At 37.3% G+C, this 23,841-nt stretch overlaps 4 protein-coding genes across 14 annotated transcripts; 2 read left to right on the top strand and 2 right to left on the bottom strand.

The window, feature by feature from the left end:
• The first annotated feature begins 4,447 nt into the window (after positions 1-4,447).
• On the top strand, positions 4,448-7,434 carry LOC125214533 (uncharacterized). Of its 2 annotated transcripts, XR_007175130.2 has the most exons (3): positions 4,448-6,740; positions 7,232-7,300; positions 7,389-7,434. XR_007175130.2 is itself a non-coding variant. In XM_048115596.2 (2 exons), the coding sequence occupies exon 1, from the start codon at positions 4,521-4,523 to the stop codon at positions 6,714-6,716; it is 2,196 nt and encodes a 731-aa protein (XP_047971553.2). In that variant the 5' UTR covers positions 4,448-4,520; the 3' UTR covers positions 6,717-6,740; positions 7,232-7,434. The 2 variants fall into 2 exon arrangements, 1 of the variants encoding a protein (XP_047971553.2); XM_048115596.2 differs by having other exon boundaries at positions 7,232-7,434.
• A 382-nt stretch (positions 7,435-7,816) lies between these two features.
• Positions 7,817-13,168, bottom strand: LOC125214534 (uncharacterized). 9 transcript variants are annotated; one of them, XR_007175131.2, is made up of 10 exons: positions 12,071-13,168; positions 10,999-11,240; positions 10,339-10,357; positions 10,047-10,252; positions 9,842-9,951; positions 9,649-9,747; positions 8,654-9,134; positions 8,463-8,552; positions 8,139-8,191; positions 7,817-7,997 (listed from the first exon to the last, which is right to left on the bottom strand). XR_007175131.2 is itself a non-coding variant. In XM_048115601.2 (9 exons), exons 1-8 carry the CDS (start codon positions 12,826-12,828, stop codon positions 8,464-8,466), a joined length of 2,004 nt encoding a protein of 667 aa, XP_047971558.2. In that variant the 5' UTR covers positions 12,829-13,168; the 3' UTR covers positions 7,817-7,997; position 8,463. The 9 variants fall into 9 exon arrangements, 3 of the variants coding, with proteins under 3 accessions (XP_047971558.2, XP_047971554.2, XP_047971556.2); XR_007175132.2 differs by having other exon boundaries at positions 8,275-8,552; positions 12,071-13,167; XR_007175134.2 differs by having other exon boundaries at positions 8,355-8,552; positions 12,071-13,167.
• Positions 13,169-14,048: 880 nt separating this feature from the next.
• On the top strand, positions 14,049-18,815 carry LOC125211156 (metallo-beta-lactamase family protein). 2 transcript variants are annotated; one of them, XM_089068038.1, is made up of 10 exons: positions 14,049-14,317; positions 15,157-15,200; positions 15,558-15,638; positions 16,304-16,411; positions 16,763-16,854; positions 16,964-17,038; positions 17,114-17,183; positions 17,585-17,686; positions 18,141-18,203; positions 18,581-18,815. In XM_089068038.1, exons 1-9 carry the CDS (start codon positions 14,203-14,205, stop codon positions 18,153-18,155), a joined length of 702 nt encoding a protein of 233 aa, XP_088924164.1. In that variant the 5' UTR covers positions 14,049-14,202; the 3' UTR covers positions 18,156-18,203; positions 18,581-18,815. The 2 variants fall into 2 exon arrangements, 1 of the variants encoding a protein (XP_088924164.1); XR_016136943.1 differs by lacking the exon at positions 18,581-18,815 and adding an exon at positions 17,821-17,985 and having other exon boundaries at positions 14,052-14,317; positions 18,141-18,205.
• Positions 18,816-19,249: 434 nt separating this feature from the next.
• On the bottom strand, positions 19,250-23,178 carry LOC125211155 (uncharacterized). The gene is made up of 15 exons (XM_048110862.2): positions 23,036-23,178; positions 22,900-22,948; positions 22,494-22,660; positions 21,635-22,336; positions 21,337-21,387; positions 21,138-21,224; positions 20,951-21,043; positions 20,814-20,849; positions 20,600-20,691; positions 20,412-20,529; positions 20,239-20,327; positions 20,059-20,152; positions 19,883-19,971; positions 19,502-19,794; positions 19,250-19,426 (listed from the first exon to the last, which is right to left on the bottom strand). Exons 1-15 carry the CDS (start codon positions 23,063-23,065, stop codon positions 19,398-19,400), a joined length of 2,019 nt encoding a protein of 672 aa, XP_047966819.2. The 5' UTR covers positions 23,066-23,178; the 3' UTR covers positions 19,250-19,397.
• Between the last annotated feature and the right edge of the window lie 663 nt (positions 23,179-23,841).

Here is a 23,841-nt window from a genome sequence, read left to right as displayed (position 1 = left end):
CAGATACTCCCCAATAGATTACATTGGTATTATTTTATTTCTGAAACGATATACTGATAAAATAAATTATTTTTATTCATGATATCCACATAGTATTACATGAGCACTCCCAATGGAGTTCCCTAAAAACTCCCTTATTTCTCCCTAACTCCTGCCACATCAGCGCCACATCAGCACCAAAATTTATCCCCAGTTTTTAGCCAAGTGCTACATTGGTTTCTCCCTTATTTCTCCCTTATTTCTCCCTAACTCAACATTTCATTTTTACATCATTATTTTTTATATTATTTAATTTTCCCTACAAATGTATTTAATAAATAGACTAATAATGAACAATTCATCGTTGTATTAATCATTGGAAAATATAATACAACGAGAAAAAAAAAACTACAAATAAAAAACGCAAATAAACAAAGATTTAAAAAAAAAAAATCTAAGACGGAGGGGCCGGAGGGGCGTCGGGATCGAGCCCCAGCGTACTCTGCAGGTGTTGGATGCATTTCCAGAGGGCCGCCTTTTCTTCAGGGGTCCCGCCGCCGGTGAAGTACAGCGTGTACATCTGGGTCAGATTGGCGACATTGCTCGAATAAGTGGCTTTTTCTAAGTCGATGACGGATTCCGACGCGACTTCCGACGTTGCGCCCTTCCCCTTCCGCCTCCCCTTCGCCTTCTTCACTCCCTCCGGGCGCTCGTGCGGACCATCCCCACTCAAGTCGATGTGGGCCGCGCTCCCCTCGCTCTCCGAAACGCTAAGTCGCGAGCGCACCGATTTCCCGTGCAGCGCGTCGTGCATTCCCGTCCGGAATTTGGGGAGATCCTTCAGCTTATCGTAGATGTTCCAATACTTGAAGCCCTTCGTCGACAAGTACTGGCTACTATACATCCGGATGGCCTCATCTCGGACCATGTGCTCGTTCTGGCCACTCGTCATGTGAGTCATCAAGTTAGAATAAATACCGTTGAAGTGCCCGCAGTCCCTCATGAGGCGCTCCCAATGCCGACGGATCGCCTCGCTGCCATGGTCCTTCATTGAGGCAGTCTTGTGGCTCCTGTACTTCGCGGCAATCCGCTCCCAGAATATGATCTCAGTCTGGTAGTTGCTGCGCTCCGCGTCCTGTGACGTGTCCGCCCAGCAGTCGGCTATCAGCTCGGACTCTTGCAGAGTGTAAGTAGTCCTTACCCGCTTCGGCCTCTCATCGGAACCCGTATCAGTCGCAGCCGACGACGCCGGCGCCTTCCCCCTCCCGCTCCTAGAAGGCGGCTCGGTGGGCGTTTCTTCCACCTCGAAGTCCTCCGCGCTCAGTGTCGCGGCCTGAGATTCTTGGTCGCCTGGGGTTGATCCGGGGGTGTCGAACTGGGGCCGATACACATCGTCGGCTGGAAAGGGCATTCTGCCGGCAGAGTTGAAGTACGGAGAAAGTCTCCGCGCCGGAGGAGTCTGCAAAGGAGACGGACCCCCGTATGGAAGTTGGCCGGGAGGAGAACCCATCGCCAACAACGACTGCATCCACTGCTCGTTTGCTTCATCCGTGTTGGGAATTTGTGAACTCGACTCTTTCCCCTTACCCTTATCCTTACCCGATCGGGAACTTTTCTTCCAAAAGCTCATAATTTTGATGAAAATTGAAGATTGGGAGAAGAGATTGAAAATGGAGAGAATGAAGATTGTGGGTGATGAATGGAGGAAGTGGAGGAAATATTTATAGGGGTGGAATGTAAAATAGCCGTTGGGTTCAAAAAAAAAAAAAAAAAATTTTAATTATCGCCGATTATCGCCGAGCGTCGCCACAGTGGCCGGCGATCGCTCGGCGATAATCCGGCGTTAGAACGCCACTCGGCGAAGCAACGGCAACATTATCGCCGAATTATCGCCGACTTCGCCACAATGGCCGGCGATAATTCGGCGATAACCGGCGATTTATCGCCGAGAATTCGCCACCTCCATTGGGAATGCTCTTACATAATAAATATAGTTGATTAAAATGGGTTGCTAAAATCATAAATTTGATTGATGGATGATCAATTTCTCCATAGTAAATTTTCTAGCCACGATACAAATTCGAGTATATCATAAAGTATCACTAGTAGATTACATATAAATATAGTTGATTAAAATGGGTGGTCAAAATCATAAAATAAAATGTAAGTACTATAAAACTGTATATATAAATTTAATATAATTGTAGGCGAGCTATTTTACTCCTTAATGCTCAATTCACGTTAAATTAATGACAGCCGAAAACCTTGAATCTTCGCTATTTAGTTTTGAAGGAATATTGGTTTTTAAAATCGCGAACTTTGACCTAAATCTAGACATCTAATATTTTTTATAAACTTTAAGCTCAGTCTAAATTATTACAAACTTTACATTATCTGTGTTATTTACTTATTTTTCTCGTCGGATCAAGCACTATAACTTGCTAACGTACACAACTTTTTTTAATCCTACTTGCACAACAACATCAACATAGCTTTCACGTGGTTTTTCATCCTACTTGTCACGAACTTAAAAAATAGCCTAAAATATCATAAACATTTCACGTTGCTCAACTAGATAAATTTTTGCCTAAAATATCTTGTTGAATGAGGTAGGAAATAATAACACAAGTAATATAAAATTTATACTAATATTTAAAACTAATTTTAAAATTTGATCAAAATTCATAATTAATATCTTCAAGCTTAACCTAAGTTTATACTTGATAGCTTGGCTTTATAATTATAACCCTACCCATAAAATTAGTAAAATAGTGAGAAGTAAATAACACTTAGGGGCCGTTTGGTAGCTATGTTTCGCCTAGATAAGAGATTAATCTGGGTTTATTTGTGTGTTTGGTAGTTATGTTACCAAACATAGTAGCCCGTGTTTTATTTCCGGCCCGCACAAAGCCCACTGAAAATCTTATGTTTTAGTCATATTTGTAACTACCCAAAATCCTATGTTATTTATCATGGAAGCCTAGTTAAGTTAGCAAAATACAATTTTACCCATCAAAATTTCTAACCCATCAATTTTACTTAGTTGTTGTATTGAAGGACGTCATTTTCCTATTAAATCATATTACTTTGTTATTTTATTTACATTATATTATATTATAATATTCTCATTATATTACTTTATGTTCTCGTTATATTACTTTACATTAAATCGTATTATATTCTCATTATATTACTTTATTTACATTATATTATATTATACTTATAATTACGTAATACTTGAAGGCAATTGCTTTTGTTTTGAACATAAATATACGATGTTGTTCAATCCACAAACGCTTTAAACTTCAAAAAAATTGAACATATAAAATTTGGTACTTGATAAAATATAGAATTTGTCCAAAATAATAATTGATTATTCATAAAATTTGTCCAAAATTATTAATGCTCACAAAAATAGAATACCAAAATAAATATAAGTTTTTTGATATAAAGATGCTAATTTTTATAAGAGTGGTGCTAAATGGCCACATTATGGCTGGCCATAATCAGATTTTACAATCAAATTTAATGCACTTAGAAAGTATCAAAATTTTTATGACTATTTTACCCTTCGCCTTAAATCATTCTGAAACATTTACTTAGCTTTCTATATACACTCCATATTAATTATTCTTCTCTTTGTTTCTCAAATTTTATCATTTTAGTCGTAGTATTTGTCCTTTAAGGTGACTTAATTTACATAAGGCAGTGGAAACCGAATAATGAAATTGTAAGGCATTTCCAATTAAAAGTAATATCACTAATATATTTAATTGAAAATGAATACTATTTGCTTACTTTTTATTAATTTTTTAATTTTTTATTTTTTATTTTGATGGAAAATTGATATTCCACTTTAATCTTATAAGTTTGTAATTTAGTCTGTATTTTAGTTCGTAATAGTAAATTTCATTCAATTATTATTCAATTTAATTAAATAATTGGAAGTTTTAGTTTATCTTAATTTTGACGGAATGATTGTAAAGTTAAATTTAATATTAAATTCAATTGTTTAATCTTAAATTCAGTTTAGTAATTGAAAATATAATTTAATTTTATATTTAATTGAGCAATTTTTTATATTTAATTGAGCAATTTGGTATTTCATTGAGTGAAATATCCAATCTATCCTTTTTATAAGGAGTTTAGCTTGAAAAGATGTTAATTTTAAACAAAACGATTTTATAGGAATAATTAGGGTAAAATGATGATAGTTTAGTAATTAACTTAAACTAATGAGGATAATTTTGACAATCATAATTTTAATCTTTACTTATGACTTATTGTACCAAACACTACAATAAGATAACTCACAATTATCTTAATCTACCAAACACCCAATATATGTAAATTAACTAATCGAAACTATGATTACTATCATAATGGTATCATGTTTAGTCGAAACATGACATAGCTACCAAACGTGCCCTTAAAGTTTAAAAAAACAATATTTGACTATTGGGACTGTTCATCCCTCTATCTCTCGATCTATTACTCCTCCGCTCCGCCGCTTTCTACGGCGGCCTAAAACCTAGAATCCTATGCAAACAAGGACCCGTGCAAACGGTATGCGAATTCCGGCCGCCACCAAGCCATTAGAGGCAGCGGCGACGCCGAAGAAGCCCAAGCCAGCACCCGAGCCCTTCGAAAGCGACTCCGCGTGCTCCTCTCCGTCCGCGTCGGGGTTCCTCATCGTGCCCTCGCAGAAGCTCAGCACGGAGAAGAAGAAGAAGAAGAGCTCCGCGTCCAAGGTGTTCAGCGACGGCGACGTGATTTCGCTGCTGAACGGCCTCGCCGCTTTCTGGGTGAATGGGCGGAACAATAAGTGGGCGGAGTTTCACCAATTCGTCGAGGGGGGTCTGTCGAATCGGTACACGAAGGTTCAGGTGTCGGAGAAGATTCGGAGTTTGAAGAAGAAGTTCGAGTCCAATTTGGAGAGAGCGAGGTTGAATGGGGGAAGGGTTGATTTGGCGGATAATCATGAATTGGCTGTGTTTGAGCTGTCGAAGGGGCTTTGGGGAGATGAGAGGGGTGAGGGAATTGAGAGCGGCGTTGTGCAGGAGAAAGGGGGGAAGGGTGAGTCTGTGGATGGGGATTGGGAGGTGGTTGAGAAGGATGAAGGAAGCAATAGAAGGAAGAAGAAGAGTAAGAAGAAGAGGAATCAAATGCGTGAGGAAGGTGAAGAGAGTGATACAGCGAAGAAGGGGGAGAACGGGATTGAAGAAGGGGACGTCGGTGATGGTGATGGAGGTAATGCGGTTTTGCACGGTGAAGACAGCAAGGATATGGGGAAGCCGGAGCATGGGAATGGAGAAGCGGTGGAAGGAGGCGAGAGCGATGGTGCTGATGTGGCATCGGAGGAAGGCGAGGTGAATGATGCAGCCAACACGATTCTCAGCATAAGGAAATTGGCCGAAGCAAATGGTGGAGGAAGCATGGGCGAAGCAAATGGTGAAGGAAGCAAGAAAACGAGGGAACTGTCCAGAGCAAATGGTGAAGGAAGCATGGCCGAAGCAAATGGTGAACGGAGCAAGAAAACGAGGAAACTGGCCGAAGCAAATGGTGAAGGAAGCAAGAAAACGAGGGAACTGGCCGAAGCAACTGGTGACGGAAGCATGGCCGAAGCAAATGGGGAAGGAAGCAAGAAGAAGAAGAAGAAGAAGAAGAAGAAGAAGAAGTGGGAGCAAGGGGATGGGAGTGATGGACAGAAGGAAACAGTGATGGAAGATGTACAGGTGGAGGAGAATGATGAGGGAAACAAGAAGAAGGAAATAGTGATGGAAGAGGTGAAGGGGAATGAACAGGGAAACAAGAAATTTAGCAAACGGAAACAGGTCAATGGGAATGGTGAAAGAACCAAGAAGGCGAGGAAAACAAAACTAGTGGATGAGTGTGTTGAAGTTTTGAAACCAGTTAAGCAAGCTGGTGAAGACGAAGAGTTAATGGAAGAAAGGGTACAAGTAGATGAACAAGATAAGAAATCTAAGAAGAAAAAACGAGTAGATGGACATGATGCAAAGAAAGATTTGGCTAAACAAGGGAAGCAAGAGGGAGAAGAAGAAGAAGAGATATTGAAAGAAGGGAAACAAGTAGATGGGCATGAACGCAAGAAATCGAAGAAGCAAAAACGAGTTGATGGACATGATGTAAAGAAAGATTTGGCGAAACAACAAGAGGAAGAAGAAGAAGGATTATTGAAAGAAGGGAAACAAGTAGATGAGCATGAGCGAAAAAGCAAGAAATCTAAGAAGCAAAAACGAATTGATGGACATGATGTGAAGAAAGATTTGGCTAAAGAAGGGAAGCAAGAGGAGGAAGAAGAAGAAGAAGAAGAAGAAGAAGAAGAAGAGTTATTGAAAGAAGGGAAACTAGTAGATGAGCATGGACAACAAGACAAGAAATCTAAGAAGAACAAAAGAGTTGATAGACACAATGTAAAGAAAGATTTGGGTAGACTAGGGAAGCAAGTGGATGACCAAAGTGATGAAGAACATGATATACCAACAAGACAAACACTGAAGATGGAGATGGAGATTGGAGTTGATGATTTTCAGACTGCATACCCGCTCTTGTGTTCACCATTTGATTTCATTAGTTCCAATATTACCATGAAACAATGTGTTTTGATTGGGCGAGAGGATGCGCAGAAGCTTGAAGATCAGTTGAGGGAACTCAAGGCTGAGGAGCTTCGCTTGAAGCTTAAAAGGCTTGATCTGATGAACCGCCTAGGAAAATGAAGGAAGCACAATATGTTTAAACAGGTATATGACCAAGGTTGCAGTCGTTTATTTGTTATATCCGTTGTTTTGGATGATGATATGCATAACCATGAATATTATGTTACATGTGAATCTTAAGAGAGTATAAAAACAATGTGTTGCTTTACTATTATGAATGCTTGATATAATCTCCAACTGCATACTGTGATTTGATTTATTGTTATGTAACTTCAATAATTGGAAATCATGCATCAGTTCTGTTTTTTAGATTAATTTTAAAGAATTAGGGTTTGGCCAATATACAGCTTGTTGCAATAGAAATCTTACACTGAATGGCATTGAGCATTCCAAATTTTAAGCTCATTTAAATGAAAGAATCCTTCTTGTGAACAACTTATGATTTGCCATAACAGGGACTGAGTAGTATTTTTCTTGTTCTTATGTTGTATTGAAGCTTGATACTGCTTTCGTTTTCGTATGGAGCAAGATGAAATGCATCTTATTGACATGTTTCTCTCTGTTGTTTGTTGCAGATCAGAAGGCTCCAAAGTCTGGTTTTTCTTTAAGCATATTGATGGACTCCTATATTTGTGACTTGCTAGGTGCTCTTTAAGATGTTTGGATTAGTGTATTGATGTTTTTGATGATCATGATTCTGGAATCCTGTCTGGAAATTTTGTTTTGAAACAGATTTAACTGATGATGCTGCGAATGTGATGGAGAATTTTGGATGTAATTACTTTCAGTACACTTGGTGGTTTTGGCATCAACTACAAGAGAAATTTTATCTTTGGATCTTGTATTAGTCTTGCATCTCTGTTTGGATGAATGGTGAAAAACAAAGTTGCAATAGTAATTGATTTTTAGTGTACATAACTTATTTTTGTTATTTATTAGAATGTCAATTTATCAGTATTAAATTTTTATATTTTTTTCAAATGCCATATTCATTTTTTAATGAAAAAAGAATCAATAATGATATTTTAATTATCCTATTAATTGGAGGAGAAGTGTTTTATTGTTTTTTATTTTCATTTATCTTATTTGCTTGAATTTCCTTTTTTTTCAAAAAATTAGCTTTACTTTTTTATGAAAAATAAATTAGCAATATATGCTCATTTGTGTGTTTTTCTATAAACAATTTTAATAAAGAATTATATGGTGACTATCTATAATAAAGAATATGTAGGATTGACAAACATTGCTTCTACCTAATAACAATAGCTTCACTTAGTTACCAATAGGAAAAGCAGTCTACGTCTACTCTCTTCTCCACCACCTTATGCAGTCTTCACCAACCTATCACACAAAATGTATATACTCAACATCATCATTCATCAATCACAGAAAATTCCAAATTTAGGCAGCTTCTTTAACAATAATAAGATAAAGATAAAACTATATGTACTCAAAATGTATAGGATCCTCTAATATTAACACCTCACTAACAAAGAAATACAAGATGACTGAAATAGAGCTTCAATGGTTGGTTCCTACAGGAAAAGGGAGCACTTGTCAGAATCTTTGAAAAAACATATTTGGGTTATTTGCAGCAGATAACACAATCAGTACCTACTTTGCAATTAAAACACGCTTTCGAGGCGTTACAATTTAAACATCCTCAATTATGTTCTACGAAATTTGTACAGCATGTACCAGTGAAACAGCGTCATTTGGCTGCTAAAGAATTGGGATGTTGTAATTGCAACGTTTTAATAGTTGTGTAAATTCAGTTGGGGCGATTAATAATGTGAGACCACTCACATCAAGGATTGAACAAACCCGAGGAGCCATCGTTCAACGCTACAAGGACAGTGATACTTGTAACAATAGCAAGCCAAAATAAACTTGATCCTGAAAATGAGAGATGCCAGTTGCTTCTGAATTAACAACATATTCTGAAAAAAAGAAGACCAATTTAAGAAAACACGCACCAAGGAAATGTCTATTCATACCTTGAGAACCACCAGAACCATTAGCTGGAGTTTGCTGTCCAGACACAGAAACGGTGTTGTTTGGTTCAGAAGCACCGTTGTTGGCTCCATCATTTGGTTCAGATGCACCATTGTTGGCTCTGTCATCTGGAGACCTGTTATTCGTGGTGTCTGAAGCTACTATACCTCGGAACTTCTCACTTACTAACAGTGCTGCTAGATCGTTCATGAAAGACTCGGTATCTGTTGCAACTACGTATTCCTCTGCACGTTTAGGAATTGCGAAATCTGGTTCATCAGAATCAGACAAGTTGTTCTGGGATGCCTCTGTATTTGCGAGTACTTTGTTGGACCTTTCATCTTCTTCATCCTCAACATATGCTTTGTATGTCAAACGCAGCAGAATTTCTCCGGTCGATCCATCTCCAAATGGAGTCCAACCTCCTCGAAGTACAACTATCCTGTCTGCAGGAACTGTATCTTTCAGAGATCCAAGATCAATCTGCAAAAAAAGTAAATATTCTTGGTTATGATGTTAGCAAGACCTTAATGGACGAAGTGGATGCTAACTAGAACAAAGTTTCCTTCTAACCGTAGACTGTTCACTTCACTGATAGTGGATATATACATGAATAACTAAATAACCATCATCTCCCTACTTAAGCAATACTGTTTGAATATATTGTGGTATGGAAAGGAAATTAGGCCTACATAATCTTTTTCATTCTTATACAGCTTGCTGTGAAAGCAACTCCAGAGCTGTGCTTAAAACTCCTTAAAAGTCTCGATTTTACTTTAGGAACCACAACTGTACATAGATAGAGGGGAGTGTATCTATGTACTAAAACCGGAGTATTAGTTTACCTTTCCAGAAAAACAAAATTCAATAAACATCACAGAAACTGTACAATGAAATAGGAGTATCATAATTATTTTTGAGATTCTAATTTGCGGCATGCCAATTTCCCAAAGTGGAAACAAACAAATGTGTTCGCCTACAAATCTAAGAGCTTTACCTCTGCAGTACCTATGGTTAGGTCTGTGAATCCAAGAGAATCCCTTACTTCGATTGACAATTTATTCTTCTTAGGGTTGGAAACTAAAATATCAAAATCCTGGAAGATGTAAAAAGCTGGATATCAGTAATTGATCCATGGCATCTCCTTGTGAAACCATGCAAATCAGATCTAGAACAGGTAAAGAGCTCACTTGATTCCAGATTGGCTCGCCAGGAGGCCCGATAACTGTAGTTTGGCTGTTTTTTTTACTACGTACAACTTGATCTCCCAATCTTAAAATAACATATGGATCTGTTTTTCCTGTTAAATTGTGGGACAAGAATTTGTGACTATAAACGAAAATTTATCTACTGACCATTAAAATGTTCCACTTAGCATTGGAATGAGCAAAATACCATAGAATACATAATTAAGTTTCCGAGCATCCAGAAGTGTCACGGACAATTCTCCTGCAAAGTTACTGTTTCCCTCTTGAGTTTCTCCAGATTTGGAGTCCATGGGAACAGGTCCAACAGCCTTTCCCTTCTGAAAATCAATAACTATCTTTTTGGGACGCACAAATAGCTTTGGTAAGTCCTCCGTGAGAAGTTTTGTCAAAAACCTGCATAAGTGTTTTATAGCTGAGATGAAGAACAGAAATAAAGTTGAAACAGACATAATCCAGAAAGCTTGGAGAACATCACTTACATTGAAAGTACGGGAATTGCTGAATATTTCCCCGAGCACCAACACAGAAAACACCATTAGAAGCAAAATATATTAAGGAATCTGATATATGAAATGAACAAAGTTTCAGATGCAACACTTATTCGTAGACATTATATTTCTAAAGCTTGGATCAACAGTGATCTAAATAATTTAAGCAGAATAGAGAGTTTTGCTAAACATAACGATAGAAAGCAAGAAACTGGAATCTTTAGTACAAAACTCCCCTACTTCCATCACATAGAAACTAATTTATGCATTTTTCTTCTTTATCCTATGTCGACAAATGAATGATATAATCTTTTAAACCAATAAAGTTTATCCTCCTGGGTATGGCGTGATTATGCAAAGAGATTAATCTAGCCTTGAGTCTAAGGAACTGTAACTTTATTTTTCATTTCTGTAAACTCAAACAAAGTCAACAAACCAAGTATTATTGATTATGAGTACATTTCAGTAATGACAAAGCGTAAAAGGTTTACGCATAATGCTTAAATCAGTTTTTCCGAGTGATTTCTAAAAAATTCAATTGCTCATCTGTAGATTTTTTCATAGCTTTACAAAGCATACTCACAATTCATGATGGTTATATGACATGCCATTATTGAGAGAAAATTCGATGGAGAAGCTGAAATAACCTACCCATTAAATTAAACAAGCGAAATGGTGATAACTTAAACTTTATCTTTGGAAGAGAGACAAAAGCCCACGATACAGCTCCCACCCATGGCTCTGTTGGTATAAGTCGCAGTTTAACCCATAGTTCCCCGTCAATGTCAAAGTCTCGCACACCGACAGGCACAGCAATGGGAAGGATGCCAAAGTTAAGTGACAAGAGTAGAAGCATACGCGCACCACCAGTGTACCGGAGGCCTATCTGGTATCTTTTTTACCAAGAAAAAAAATCAACATTCAATACGCATTCGGAGTGAAATATATGTATCATACAAAATAACTACAGATTGTGGGTAAATGTTGATAAATCACCAAAAAATTTGAAAGATTCTTCTCACTATTCCATTTCTTCAAAAGTGCACATACAAAACTAATTAGAGTTCCATTCCTTGTCAAAGTTGAGAAGATGCCAAGGTTAGGCATGGAAAGTCCCAACTAATATTGGCACATAAAATATTAGATTTACAGAGGTCTGAAAGTCCATAACACCAGAAGGTTTTGTTTATCATGAATTGGGTTATAATGGATATGAACTTGATTGTAGAAAACTTAGAGAGTATGATGCCAAAAAGTTGGAACTTTCAATTTATAAATTTAGCATCTATTTGGTTATCAGTAAAAATGAGGGTATGAGGGGGCTTATATACAGTCCATAAACCAACATACTCATAGTCATTCACGTTGACATAACTTACACAATTCTTGATAGCTGCACAACAAGAACTCTAAAAGACGAGAAACAATCAATTCTGCCCATTCTGAATACCTTATTACACAAGGTTTCATATAACTGAGAATGAACATGTATTCAAAGGGTTGATAAAGTTGATTTCCAATGCATAAACCAATATACTCATTCCCTTTGCACAACTCAAACAATTCTCAATAACTGCACAACAAGAACTCTAAAAGACGAGAAACATTCGATTCTGCCCATTCTCAATCACCTTATTACACACAGATTGCGAGAGATCAATCATATGTGATAATAGTTTCATATAACTGAGAGTAAACATGTATTGCAAGGGGTAAAACTCACTGCAGGTCATTAGCACGGCGCGAGGTTCTGCGCTCGACGCTCCTAACAGACAACGGCTCATCTCCCATAGAGAACTGCTTGATCTCCACCCTCTGCACATAATCCGGCTTCTTCAGATTGTCAATGACAGGCTGCAGCAATCCAATTATCCAATTCTCAATCCCACCTCTATACACCTTCCACAGCTTCCCCAACACCATATTCACCCATTCCACCGACTCTTTCCTCTGCAATTCCTTCTCGAGGAACAACGACACCTTCTGCTGACTCCCGCGTTTACTGCCACCACTCCTCGCATCCGCCTTCCTCCACGCCCATACCTTTTCGAATACAACACCAACAAAAAAGAAGAAACCAAGTAGGCCGATAATACTGCGATTTATGGGCGGATATGGAATAGAATGGATGACCCCGAGCTGACTCCTCAGCTTATTCACAATAGGATCCTCCCCAAAACTTGTGCTGTAACAATTACTAGCTTTAATGCTCGAATCAGATGTAGATTGACTGTTCAACTCACCCTCATCGGAAAACCGCTTCAATACAATGTTTTTTCCGACATTGACGCGAGATTGAGCTTGAAACATAGCCCATCCTACATTTTTAACGACTCCACCTCTCCTCCTCCGGCAAATGTGAGAATCTGAAGCGCAAGGACAAAGACCTAGGAGAGGTAATTGGGGGAGATGTAGGGTTTTCCTCTGTGAGAAATCGCAGCGAAGAAGTGAAGTGTGTGTGGCCGAAGAATGCAAAACCATTAATTTGCAGCGGATAACATGAATTAGACGAATTCAGCAGCTGTGGATTGAATTTGAGCTTTGAGCTTGACAAATTGGAGAAAAAGCAAAACCGTGAATCGATAAATGAGTATGAGCTCAAAAACGGCGGTAGTGATGATGAAGAAGACGACAACAAAGATAGGTAGGGTAAGGTTGAAAAAAATTTCGATTGTAGCTCACCGATTTTGAGCTGCGTTCTGATTTTAGGGTGGAAATATGATCCAATTCAAGGATGGAGATTCAATTCTGGTAAATTAGTTAAGGAGAATAGAGAAACGGTGAGAAGTGCACGCACGCGAACATGCAACTTGCACTTGTAAAGCAAAAGTTATTTATGCACTAATGCACGCACTCTTAGCCGCGAGTTTAAAAGGATTTATCTTGCTACAGAGGGAGTATATGTTAATTTAGGTATATTTGTTTCATTTATGACAAATGGTGCATTTGTTTTACACATTTTCAAAGTTCATAAATTTCTAATTATATCAATACAATGTGTTTCATAGATGGTCGTGGGATGACAGATGAGGTAGAGTTAGTCATGACTGAGTATAGTGCATCTTAATTGTAGAGAGCAAGAAGAAAATTTTAAAGTTTTATTTTATGAATCTATCACTATTGTTAAATTTATTATACTGTGTGTGTATTGTCATGCACCTACGAATGTATATTAAATTAAAGATAATTTTATAGGAATTCTAATAAGATCTCAATTATATGTGTTCGAACGATGTTTGGACGATGAAATTTGATCATTTTCATTTCAATTTTCGTATATATTGATAGCAGATTTTTTTATCGATAAACGTATCAAAGAATTTCAATATAATGCATGTAAAAATATCAATAAAAATGATTTGATATTTTCGTATGTTGAAATACTCATGTCATTGTGATGATATTTGTAATATACTATGTTGATATCAAATTCATATGTTGAAATACTCATGTCATTGTGATGATATTTGTAATATATTATATTGATATCAAATTCGTATGTTGAAATACTCGTGTCATTGTGATGATATTTGTAATATACTATGTTAATGTCAAAAAAATCACGAAAATTATGATATGATAACAGAATGACGAGCTTACCTTATTGATATTTTATCTACTACTATTTATTGAAATTCACGAGATCCACTCTATAAATACCCAAATTATAAATTCTACATATAATCAATCGTGTTCGCGGATTTCAGATAAATCCCAAATTTAATATTCTGCTAATGCATATTTGAAGAAAATTATGGCGGTTTAGAAAGAAGCCGTGGCAAAACAGTTAACTTCTTCATCTCTCCCACACCTACAAATTGCAATTTCGCATTTCGTTTGATTTGTTCCGTGAAAATGGCGGCGGCGGTGCTGACGTCTTCGATTTTGCGTATCAAAGCTTCGTCCAGCGCTTTCTCCAAGAGTAGGAGAGTTCGACGTCCCCAAAATGTCGACGGAGACTTGTTCGTCGGTACGATCCGAATCATATATACTTTACCTGTTTCTGAGCTGCATTTCATATCAATTTTCTGTTTTTGAGCTGTATTTCATACCAGTTCTACATACTTTATCGAATCGCATATGCTTTGTGTGTTACTGAGCTGCATTTCACTTCAATTTTTATGATCGGGAGGGTATTTCACATCCGGCTGCAACTTGTACATCTGTAATTATGTTTACATGGTGAAGAAAATTGGACAGAGAACTCAACTTTTTTTCTTCTGTGTATACCGTTGATTTTGTGCTGATTGACTTGCAAAGTAACACTAGTTCTCAAATCTCTCTGATTTATATTGTGTGTTGTGGAACTGTGAAGTAAATGTTGTGAAGATTAAATTGTCATAATAAATGCAACTGTCGCTGATGCCTATCGTGTTTGGGCTTTTCCAGCCTCTTATCAAATAATACCATTCACATCCTAAGAGTATTGAGAAAATAACTACTGCCTCCGTCCCCCAAAATTTGCTACACTTTGACCCGACACGGGTTTTAAGAAATGTAATGGAAAGTGAGTTGAAAAAGTTGGTGGATTGTGGGTCCTACTTTTAAAGTATTAGTTTTATAATAAAATGTGAGTAGGAATGAGTTAGTGGAATATGAGGTCCACTACCAAAAATGGTAAAAGTAAAGTATATCAAATTTTCAGGGACGGACCAAAATAGTAAACTGTATCAAATTTTCAGGGACAGAGGTAGTAATTGTTTTTTATTTCAAAATTGGTAGAGGTTTATTATTGCTGATTTTTTTGGTTTAGTTATTTCTGATTAGTTGAGCTTACGTAACAAAGAATTGAATGTATTTATGTTGCAGATAATACATGCATAGATTGTGACACCTGTCGATGGATGGCTCCGGTAACAATTCTGTGGATAATTTTAGCTCATGTTTAAGAAGTTATGGACTTGAAAATTCATACTATATGAAAGTCTATGATTTAATTTGTTGAGCTTCACGTTTTGTAATTTCTGAAATCACAATATAGTCTTAGGCTAGGCTACTTAAAACTTATGAGATGGTGGTAAGACTAAAAGTCTTCAATGTAGTAGAACATTTCAGTAGAAAAGTGCGACGAAGATAAAAGTCCTTCCAAGTTGAAACTGTCACTGCAGACATACAGGAAACAGACCACGGCAATGAAATGATAACTTTTAGTTTGTTGAGTAAATACACATGGTTTTGTTGGTTATGACCAAGCAAGTTTTTTGCTTCAGGAGATATTCAAACGACAGGATGGCATGTCTGCAGTACTTCAACAGCCGACATGCCACGAAGAGAGAATCAGAGCTCTTCAGGTAACTTTCTCGCTGCAGACTGTTCAGAAAGTCTAACCATAGTGTATGTTCTATTAAGTCTCTGAGGTATTTAAATTTATGGATCTCATTTGACCGTCTAGTTTGATCATAATGGTGTTGACTATCAATATGAACATTGAACACTGTGGAGTCTAGAGTGCTTAAACATCAATGCTGTAAATATGAAACAGTGGGGTCGTCTTATTGGTTAAACTTATGGTCCTCTCTTATCCTATGTTGTATTACTTGATTAACTTACATCTAGGATTTTAATGTCCAAGAGAGAAACCCAAAACTAATGAGTAGGAGACATAAGATGCAAATTTAGACCCTCTTAAGAAATCTAATTTGGAAAGAACTAGGCTGACTTTTTTTTGGAGGGTGTGCAACCATGTGGCAAGACTGAAATTGTATTCCAGCTGAAAATGAGGAGTGACAAAATTGCATTTCTAATATTCACAAGACAACTTATATCCCATCTAATCAGTAGAGTTACAATTATCGGCAGTAAGCAGGGATATGTTAAGGCATATGTTACAAAATATGAGATCCAAAATATGACAGTGTATTTTCAACATCAGCTGTTACTTAGATGCGCTTGTTATATTAATTTTATGCCATGCATAGTTTCATATTGATCAGACCTGTCTGCCATTTGATTCTAGGCATTACTTTCTTGTCCGACAAACTCGATCCACACAGAACAGCCCCCTCGTGATATTTTAGCAGTTCATAAAACATTCCCAAGTCCAATTAATGAGGACAAAATTCAGGTACGTCATGGATTTATTCATGTATTTTTTTCATAATAGTTGGGGGTATTGAATTGGTAGATTGTACCTGTACAATAGTCATGTTTCCAATAGTTGGGGGTATTGAATTGGTGTGAGTTTTGCATATAGAATCAGAAAGTTAACAATGTCAACTGACACGGAGTTCAGTTACCATGGCTCAACTCTTTTACTTTTAGATATACATGAACAAAGTTTTCTACAAACATGAGGTGACTCACCATTGGGATTAACTAGCAGTGTGCATGTCTGTCTTATTAATAATAATCAATATATTTTTTGCATGTCCATTATTAACATAATCTTCACTTGGCACTAACTAATTGATTTCAGGGAGTGTACCACTGTGGTTACCACTCTGAAAAATCATATGGAGCAACATCCTATTTTGTTCAACGACCTGAAGGGAATATATTAATAGACAGGTACTCTCACTTGTGGTATACTTGTTTCTCGTGAAGATGCATTTCCAGTTAAAGGAGTACTAAATTTTTGAAAGCAGTGTACAGTTACATTTTTACTTCGAATTTGTAGCCCTAGATACACGGAGAGACTCGCCAGCAATATCAAGAAGATGGGTGGAGTTCGCTTCATGTTTCTCACCCACAGGTATGCTACATATGAGTCACAATTCGTTCATATATACCAATTCTCATATATTTGATGTTTCTACTCCACTTTCAGGGATGATGTTGCAGATCATGATAAGTGGTCAAAGGAGCTGGGTTGTTCTAGGATTATTCATTCGGAAGAGGTAAGATGATTAAATTTTCGAAGAAATTTCAATGATATTGACACGAGCGCACACTCCCACATTTTTTCTCGAGGATCCTGATAAATTATATTGTACATCTATTTGTACATTTTTTTTTCAACTCTAGCAGTAGGTGGTATAGACAGAGCATAGTAGTTATAAATGAAATGAAAACGGAATAATGGAAAAAGAGATGCTACCTTTGTCACACAGATCCTCTTTTCATGTCCATTTCTCCAATATGGTCTAATGCCATATGCCAGATAATATGCTGCGCTCTCGTGCCTTTCTTTTTTCTTTTTCTTTTTCTTTTTTGTATATCTGTTAGCATCTTTGTGCTTCTCTCGAAGTAGAGTGGTGTTGAATCTAGAAGAAATTCATTGCAATGGTAACATCACCAGGTATGTGATTCGACAGCTGATGTGGAGATCAAGCTAGAGGGAAATGGCCCGTGGACCCTTGGCAGCGACATCACACTTATACACACCCCAGGACACACAAAAGTGAGCAGATATTTTGTAACATGTTGAATATGTCGGTTTATCATGATTAATCCACTGCAAGTTCGTGTTTCCTTGTTGTTGATGATGATTTTCTGCTTCAACTCAAGCCAGAATTTCTCACCTTATAATGACAGGGTTCCGTCTGCTTACTCGACAAAACTAGGAGGATCCTCTTTACCGGTGACCATCTTCTGATGGATGAATTTGGATGGAGCATACTAGACCAATACAATTAGATTATCTTCTGTTCACTGAATTGGATTCATGGCCAGTATGGAGCTGGTTCATGAACAGAAACGGTTGCTAGTTCAACTGATTCATATGAATAAAGCCAGCTTGACCAATTCTTTTCCAATCTACTTATTAAACTAGTTTTTCGTCTTTTGAAATCACATCACTATCGTACATGCATCATTTTGAACGATACTTTCCTCCTGTTTCGTATGTTTGGCAGTTACTGAACAATTGAAGAGTGTCCAGAAGTTAGTTGAGCTGGATTTTGAATGGATACTACCTGGTGAGTAGAGTACTATTTTAGCATCTCTATTGGTTCTTGTTTCCTTTAAAATGTTAATAACTTTGAGATTCTCCAAATCAGGTTTTCTTCTTTAAGAAAAAGAGAACTTAGAACAGTATGTTAGATGAATTTCTATCACTTGTATTCATAAAACAACAATTTTTATTCATAAAAATAGTCACTTTTAATCATAAGAACAATAATTTTAATTGCCGAAACGAGAAATATGTTTGTTAGATATGCACAGTCGAAAACATGAGTATGTGTAAATGTGATCCAAAGAGTTGATAATGCACATGTTGAACCACACACTATGGTTAATATCAACTTTTTATTACATTTATGGTGAACATGATGCACTCTAACATGAATATCAGGACATGGGAGGAGAGCATCATTTAAAAATGCCCAGGAAAAAGATTCGTCGTTGAAAGCTTTCTTGGCTGCCAGAGGATTTCAGGGTTAGACGTTTTGCTTTTATCTATTGCTATCGATTTCTCTTCAAGAGATAGCAGTGCAAATGTAAAAACCCATTATAGTATCAACTTTTTCACAGAACCTATGTATATTACTCCTAACTTTTTAGCAGATGCTTCGTTCGTAATTCCATTAGGATGCGCGTTTGTAAATCAGTGTAGAATTTCGAAAAATAAATTGGACAGATTGGGATGTTGGGATGTTGGTGAGGTTTTCAGAAACTTCGATTTTTAGTTTAGCTTCAATAAAGTAATTGTGCAGGCTAATGACTAATCTTTATGCCCACATGTACAAACCCTACATCCGTTTCATATTACTTGAGTTGGTGATTTGTGTACAAGAGTTAGGAAAATAAATGTTCATAGTTAAATAAGATGAGAGAATAATTGAGTTGTTTGCTGTTATAGAAAATAAGGATTCCATTATCATAGAACCACCCAAAATTGGTGTTGTAAATGCAAGAATCACACACCACAAATTATAACGAATTGTGGTTCGATAAATAAAGAACCAAAAAGGCCTTTAATAATTAAGATAGCAATGCCCAAATAATTAATACTATGAAGATATATAAAAATTTGCACCTTAATAAATTGTCTTAAGCATAAAGCTTACAAGATCCAGATCCACACGAAAATAAAAATTATAATGCCTAAAACAGTAAATAAACAAAACTCAGCATAGACTTCATAAATACTTCAGAAATTATGGCAACGTCTACTCATCGCTGAATGTGGTTTTCTTTCCTGCAAAAATTTCCAACAATCAGTAGAGACTAAAAAGCTATGTCCCGTTCTGATGCAAAAAAAAGGTTTACATACCAGATGGAGTAAAGCTGGGTTTGTTGCCGAATCCACGTCCTCCTCTACCACCGCCACCAAAACGACCACCAGAGTCCCGACCACCACGGCCACCACCACGGCGCCCGCCACCTCCGAATCGGCCACCAGAGTCCCGACCGCCACTTCTTCCAAAGCCTCTACCGCCCCCAGAAGCATTATTATCCCTTGGCTTGGCCTCATCAACATACAAGGTGCTGTCACCGAGTTGAGATCCACTTAGCTCCAAAGCTTTGTTGAAGCCATCTCCTTCCTTGAAATCAAGGTAAGCAATACTGAAGAAATAACCAATAGCACCATTAGCACCTTGTGAAATCATAACAAGCAGATGCAGAAGATGAGAGAGAGAGAGAGACTACTGACCCTTTCACACCACCCTCTTGATCTTTGGGGATGGAAACTCGGGTGATTTCGCCACATTCGCTGAAATGCTCCTCCAGGGCGCTCCTAATCTGCAAATTCATCATTATTAACAATTTTTTATCTTTGTAGGGAGATCAAGTACTCAGGTAAACTAATATGGACATGCCAAGAATTACCTGGTCTTCACTGTCAAATTTGTTAAAGCCACGAACAAATGCTGTTTGTCCCTGAGCTCCTCCTCCCCTCTGGAAGGATTGTGAATCCCGGCCACTATAAAACAATAAAAGTTATTATCTCAGAACAAACTATAAGCTGGAGAAAGTAGGTACTGCAGAAAAGTATTGATGCACTCATACCCACTGAACGGAGTGGCAGCACCCCTTTCTTTAGCAAGGTCAAGTCTCACTCCACGACCCAACAACTCTTGACCATTCAATTCCAATGCCTACATCGTTTTTAGACAGTAATTTTAGTCTCAAATTTTACACTCTGTAAATCTATCTACATGTGCATCAGTAAAGAAATTTACCTTTGCTGCTGCTTCTGCGGTAGCAAACTCAACATGACCAAAGCCCCTGAATGAATTATCTTGACCCATAGCAAAACGGACATCTACAACTTCCCCAGCAGATTTGAAGAAGTTCTCACTGAAAAAAATAATCGTCAAAGAAACTACATAACAATAATTATTTAATAACTTGAGGATAAGGAACTCACACATCAGCTTGCTCGACAGAGAAGGATAAGTTTCCTACAAATAGAGTTTTTGAACCTCCAGATTGCAAATTGGGTGTGGAAGGTGTCTTGGGCTGCACAAATATGAAATTAGGAATTAGTTATAGGTTATATGATAGAAACAAAACAGAACAGGTGTGTTGGTTTAGATCATAAGACAGCAAATTGTATTAAATACTGAAAGAACATCACTCACAGTATTGTCAACATCCATCATTTGAACATCTCCACTCTGCATAACAAAATAAAAGTCATGTATGGATAGATAGCCATGACAAGACCATGTGAAACAGTCAAGTGAAAACACAGTAGAAGAGTAAGATTGGCCATTACTGTTTTCTTGGGAGTCTTGGCAGGTTTTTCATCTTCTTCCTCTGAAGACTCATCTTCCTCAGAGGACTCTTCGGAACTGGAATCCTTCTTTGCCTATAATCATATCATATGTCAATATGAACTAAAACCTAATAAAAAAATTTCAACTGTAATTAAACAATATAGCAAAAAGATAGTATCAACATACTTGGCCTTTAATCTTCTTTTTCTGAGGTTCATCATCACTTTCTTCAGAACTCTCATCACTATCATCATCAGAACTTTCCTCCTTGGCCTGCATATCATTAATAAGCAATTTATACTAGACTTCCTTCAGTACTGCATGCAAAACTACAGTTGATAAATGAAATGAAGAATGAACAAGAACGGTGTCAAACCAGCAGTACCTTTTTAGCATCTGCAGTGGGTCTCTTCAATGAAGCAGCCTTGGGTGCTTCCTGCAAAACATAATGAATGAATGAGAAAATATATTACTACTACTTTTTCGTACTGCCTAATAACCAAATTAAAGCATCAATCAGAAACAAAGCAATATGGATCAAGTATGCAGCAAGACAATACTGAGACGACTTTTACGAACAAGCAAAAATACAAATCTCTGAAAGCATGTAAAAAGTCATTGGAAAATAAAATATATTTGAAAGCTGTAAAAAGTCAGAAACAGACTATGCAGGATGCACTTACTTCCTCATCAGAGCTTTCTTCTGAATCAGATTCATCACTGGACTCCTCTTTCTTCTTGGGAGCTGCAGCAGGAGCTTTCTTGGCCGGAGCATCATCCTCATCAGAACTAGACTCTTCCTCAGACGAAGATTCATCTTTCTTGGCAGGGGCGGCTGCCTTCTTAACTGGAGCTGGAGTTGCTTTCTTGACTGGGGCATCATCCTCATCAGAACTGCTATCATCCTCAGAATCAGGGGATTCTTCTTTCTTCTTGGCTGCAGCAGGGGCGGTCACAGGAGCTTTCTTGGCCGGAGCATCATCCTCATCAGAACTGGACTCTTCTTCGGATGATGACTCATCTTTCTTTGCTGCAGGTACAGCTGCTTTCTTAGCTGGGGCTGCAGGTTTCTTGGCTGGGGTAACATCCTCATCAGAGCTGCTATCATCTTCAGAGGAATCAGAGGACTCCTCTTTCTTCTTGGCAGCAGCTGCAGGGGCCTTCTTAGGCGCAGCAACAGGAGCCTTAGCTGCAGGGACATCCTCATCAGAACTGCTCTCATCTTCAGAGGAAGAATCATCATCGCTCGACTCCTGCTGCTTCTTGTTGGCTGCCTTTCCATTATTTGCGGCAGCAGGGGCTTTCTTCGGAACATCTTCCTCTAAACCACTGCTTTCCTCCGAGTCTGACTTAGAAGACCCATTCTTGGCAGGCGGTGCCTTAGCCTAGCCAAATAACAGACCCAACTAAATATATATACAATAATCTCCAAATGTTTAATAGGTAAAAATCATAACTTAACTAAACAAATCATCAGATTTTTAAATATTATACGAGTAAGAAATACAATAGTATTATGTTAAATGAGGTATGGGGATAAACCTTGGGAGGTTGCTCATCTTCAGAAGAAGAGTCATCAGAAGAAGAAGACTCGACCTTCTTCTTAAGGACCTTCTTCTCAATTTTGGCCTCCACCTTATTTTCTTCCACCTTCTGTTTCTTAGCACTCACCACTTTCTTCTTAATATCATCCTCTGCCTCTCTCTTGCCTGCCAGAAAAAATCACAGCCACATAGAGTAAATCAATCTACAATCAAACCAATAACTATACCCAAAGAGTCTCTCTAGCCTATCAGAAACAATCACAACCACATAGAATAACTCAATCTACAATCAAATCCATAACTCCAGTCAAAGCTAACAACAACCAAAAAAAATCACACGCCATAAAAAGCATAGGTAAACCAGCAAATCAACGATGACGAATACGACGAATTAAAAAACAAACCTTTCTTCAAAGGCTTGGTGGGAGCAGCGACGACAGCAGCTGCTTCGACCTACAAAAAAGTCGTAATTAAAACAAAAAATCAAACGGAATTCAACGAAAGCAACAGCAGATGAATAACACAAACGTTGATTCTCACCTTAGCGACCTTCTTGCTTGATTTACCCATAACAGATGATGTGAATAGAGTGAGAGAGCGGCAGAGAAAAAGGAATCCTCAAAAACCCTAGAAAGTGAATTGGGGTTTAAAGAGGAGAAGCAGATATTTTAGAGACGAGTGCGCCTCGTTTTATACTAGGTTTTGAGCGACACGTGTTTCTCCGCTTTCGGTTTTCCTTACATTTTTTCCTTCTCTTGTTTTTTAATTTAGCACAGTAAATACATTATTTTACTTAAATTTCGACAGGAGTAATTTATAATGTTATATTAGTATTATAAAAATATATTTATAAATGGTGATTATTTTAAATTATGTCTCTTTATTTATTTAAATAATTTCGGGTCAATATCCAAGATATTGCAAATAATCAAGCTGTATACAACATCAATTTTTTTAATGGTTAATAGCAAGAAAATTATCAAACTATGCATGTTCAAGTATATCACCATGATTATTTAGCCCATTTCCTATGAAATTTTCAATTTCAGTGGCACGTTATAATCTTACCAATCTAAAGTGGCGGTTTATTGAAAAGTCATTTTTGTCCTTTTTGGAGGGAAAGTGTAAAGCTATTTTATTTATCCTTTTAGTCATTTTGAGAAATGACAATCATTGGACAAAAAAAAGGCAAATATTATTGGACAAAAAAATTGATCTAATGAAATATTGGCTTCTCAAACAAGATAAAACACCTATATATACCCCTTTAATTGAAGCTGAATTTTTATTGATTGATTTACTGATGATTTTATTTTTTATTGCAGCAAAGCAGGAATCTTCGAATC

Source organism: Salvia hispanica, chromosome 3, assembly GCF_029641045.1.
Source record: "Salvia hispanica isolate PSC_SH4W2 chromosome 3, Shi_PSC_v1, whole genome shotgun sequence".
NCBI classification, from domain to species: Eukaryota; Viridiplantae; Streptophyta; class Magnoliopsida; order Lamiales; family Lamiaceae; genus Salvia; species Salvia hispanica.
This window is presented reverse-complemented; position numbering and strand designations above follow the sequence as displayed.

Coding starts and splice junctions, on each gene's coding strand:
- LOC125214534 (XM_048115601.2), bottom strand. CDS start 12,828: ATGGTTTTGCATTCTTCGGCCACACACACTTCACTTCTTCGCTGCGAT. Junction 9,748..9,841: donor GCGAGCCAATCTGGAATCAA/GTGAGCTCTTTA, acceptor TACATCTTCCAG/GATTTTGATATTTTAGTTTC. Junction 8,553..8,653: donor TGGTTCTGGTGGTTCTCAAG/GTATGAATAGAC, acceptor TCTCATTTTCAG/GATCAAGTTTATTTTGGCTT.
- LOC125211155 (XM_048110862.2), bottom strand. CDS start 23,065: ATGGGTAAATCAAGCAAGAAGGTCGCTAAG. Junction 20,530..20,599: donor TCTGTCGAGCAAGCTGATGT/GTGAGTTCCTTA, acceptor TATTTTTTTCAG/TGAGAACTTCTTCAAATCTG. Junction 19,795..19,882: donor CAAGAGGGTGGTGTGAAAGG/GTCAGTAGTCTC, acceptor TTATTTCTTCAG/TATTGCTTACCTTGATTTCA.
- LOC125211156 (XM_089068038.1), top strand. CDS start 14,203: ATGGCGGCGGCGGTGCTGACGTCTTCGATTTTGCGTATCAAAGCTTCG. Junction 15,639..16,303: donor AGAGAATCAGAGCTCTTCAG/GTAACTTTCTCG, acceptor ATTTGATTCTAG/GCATTACTTTCTTGTCCGAC. Junction 16,855..16,963: donor GGGAATATATTAATAGACAG/GTACTCTCACTT, acceptor TCGAATTTGTAG/CCCTAGATACACGGAGAGAC.
- LOC125214533 (XM_048115596.2), top strand. CDS start 4,521: ATGCAAACAAGGACCCGTGCAAACGGTATGCGAATTCCGGCCGCCACC.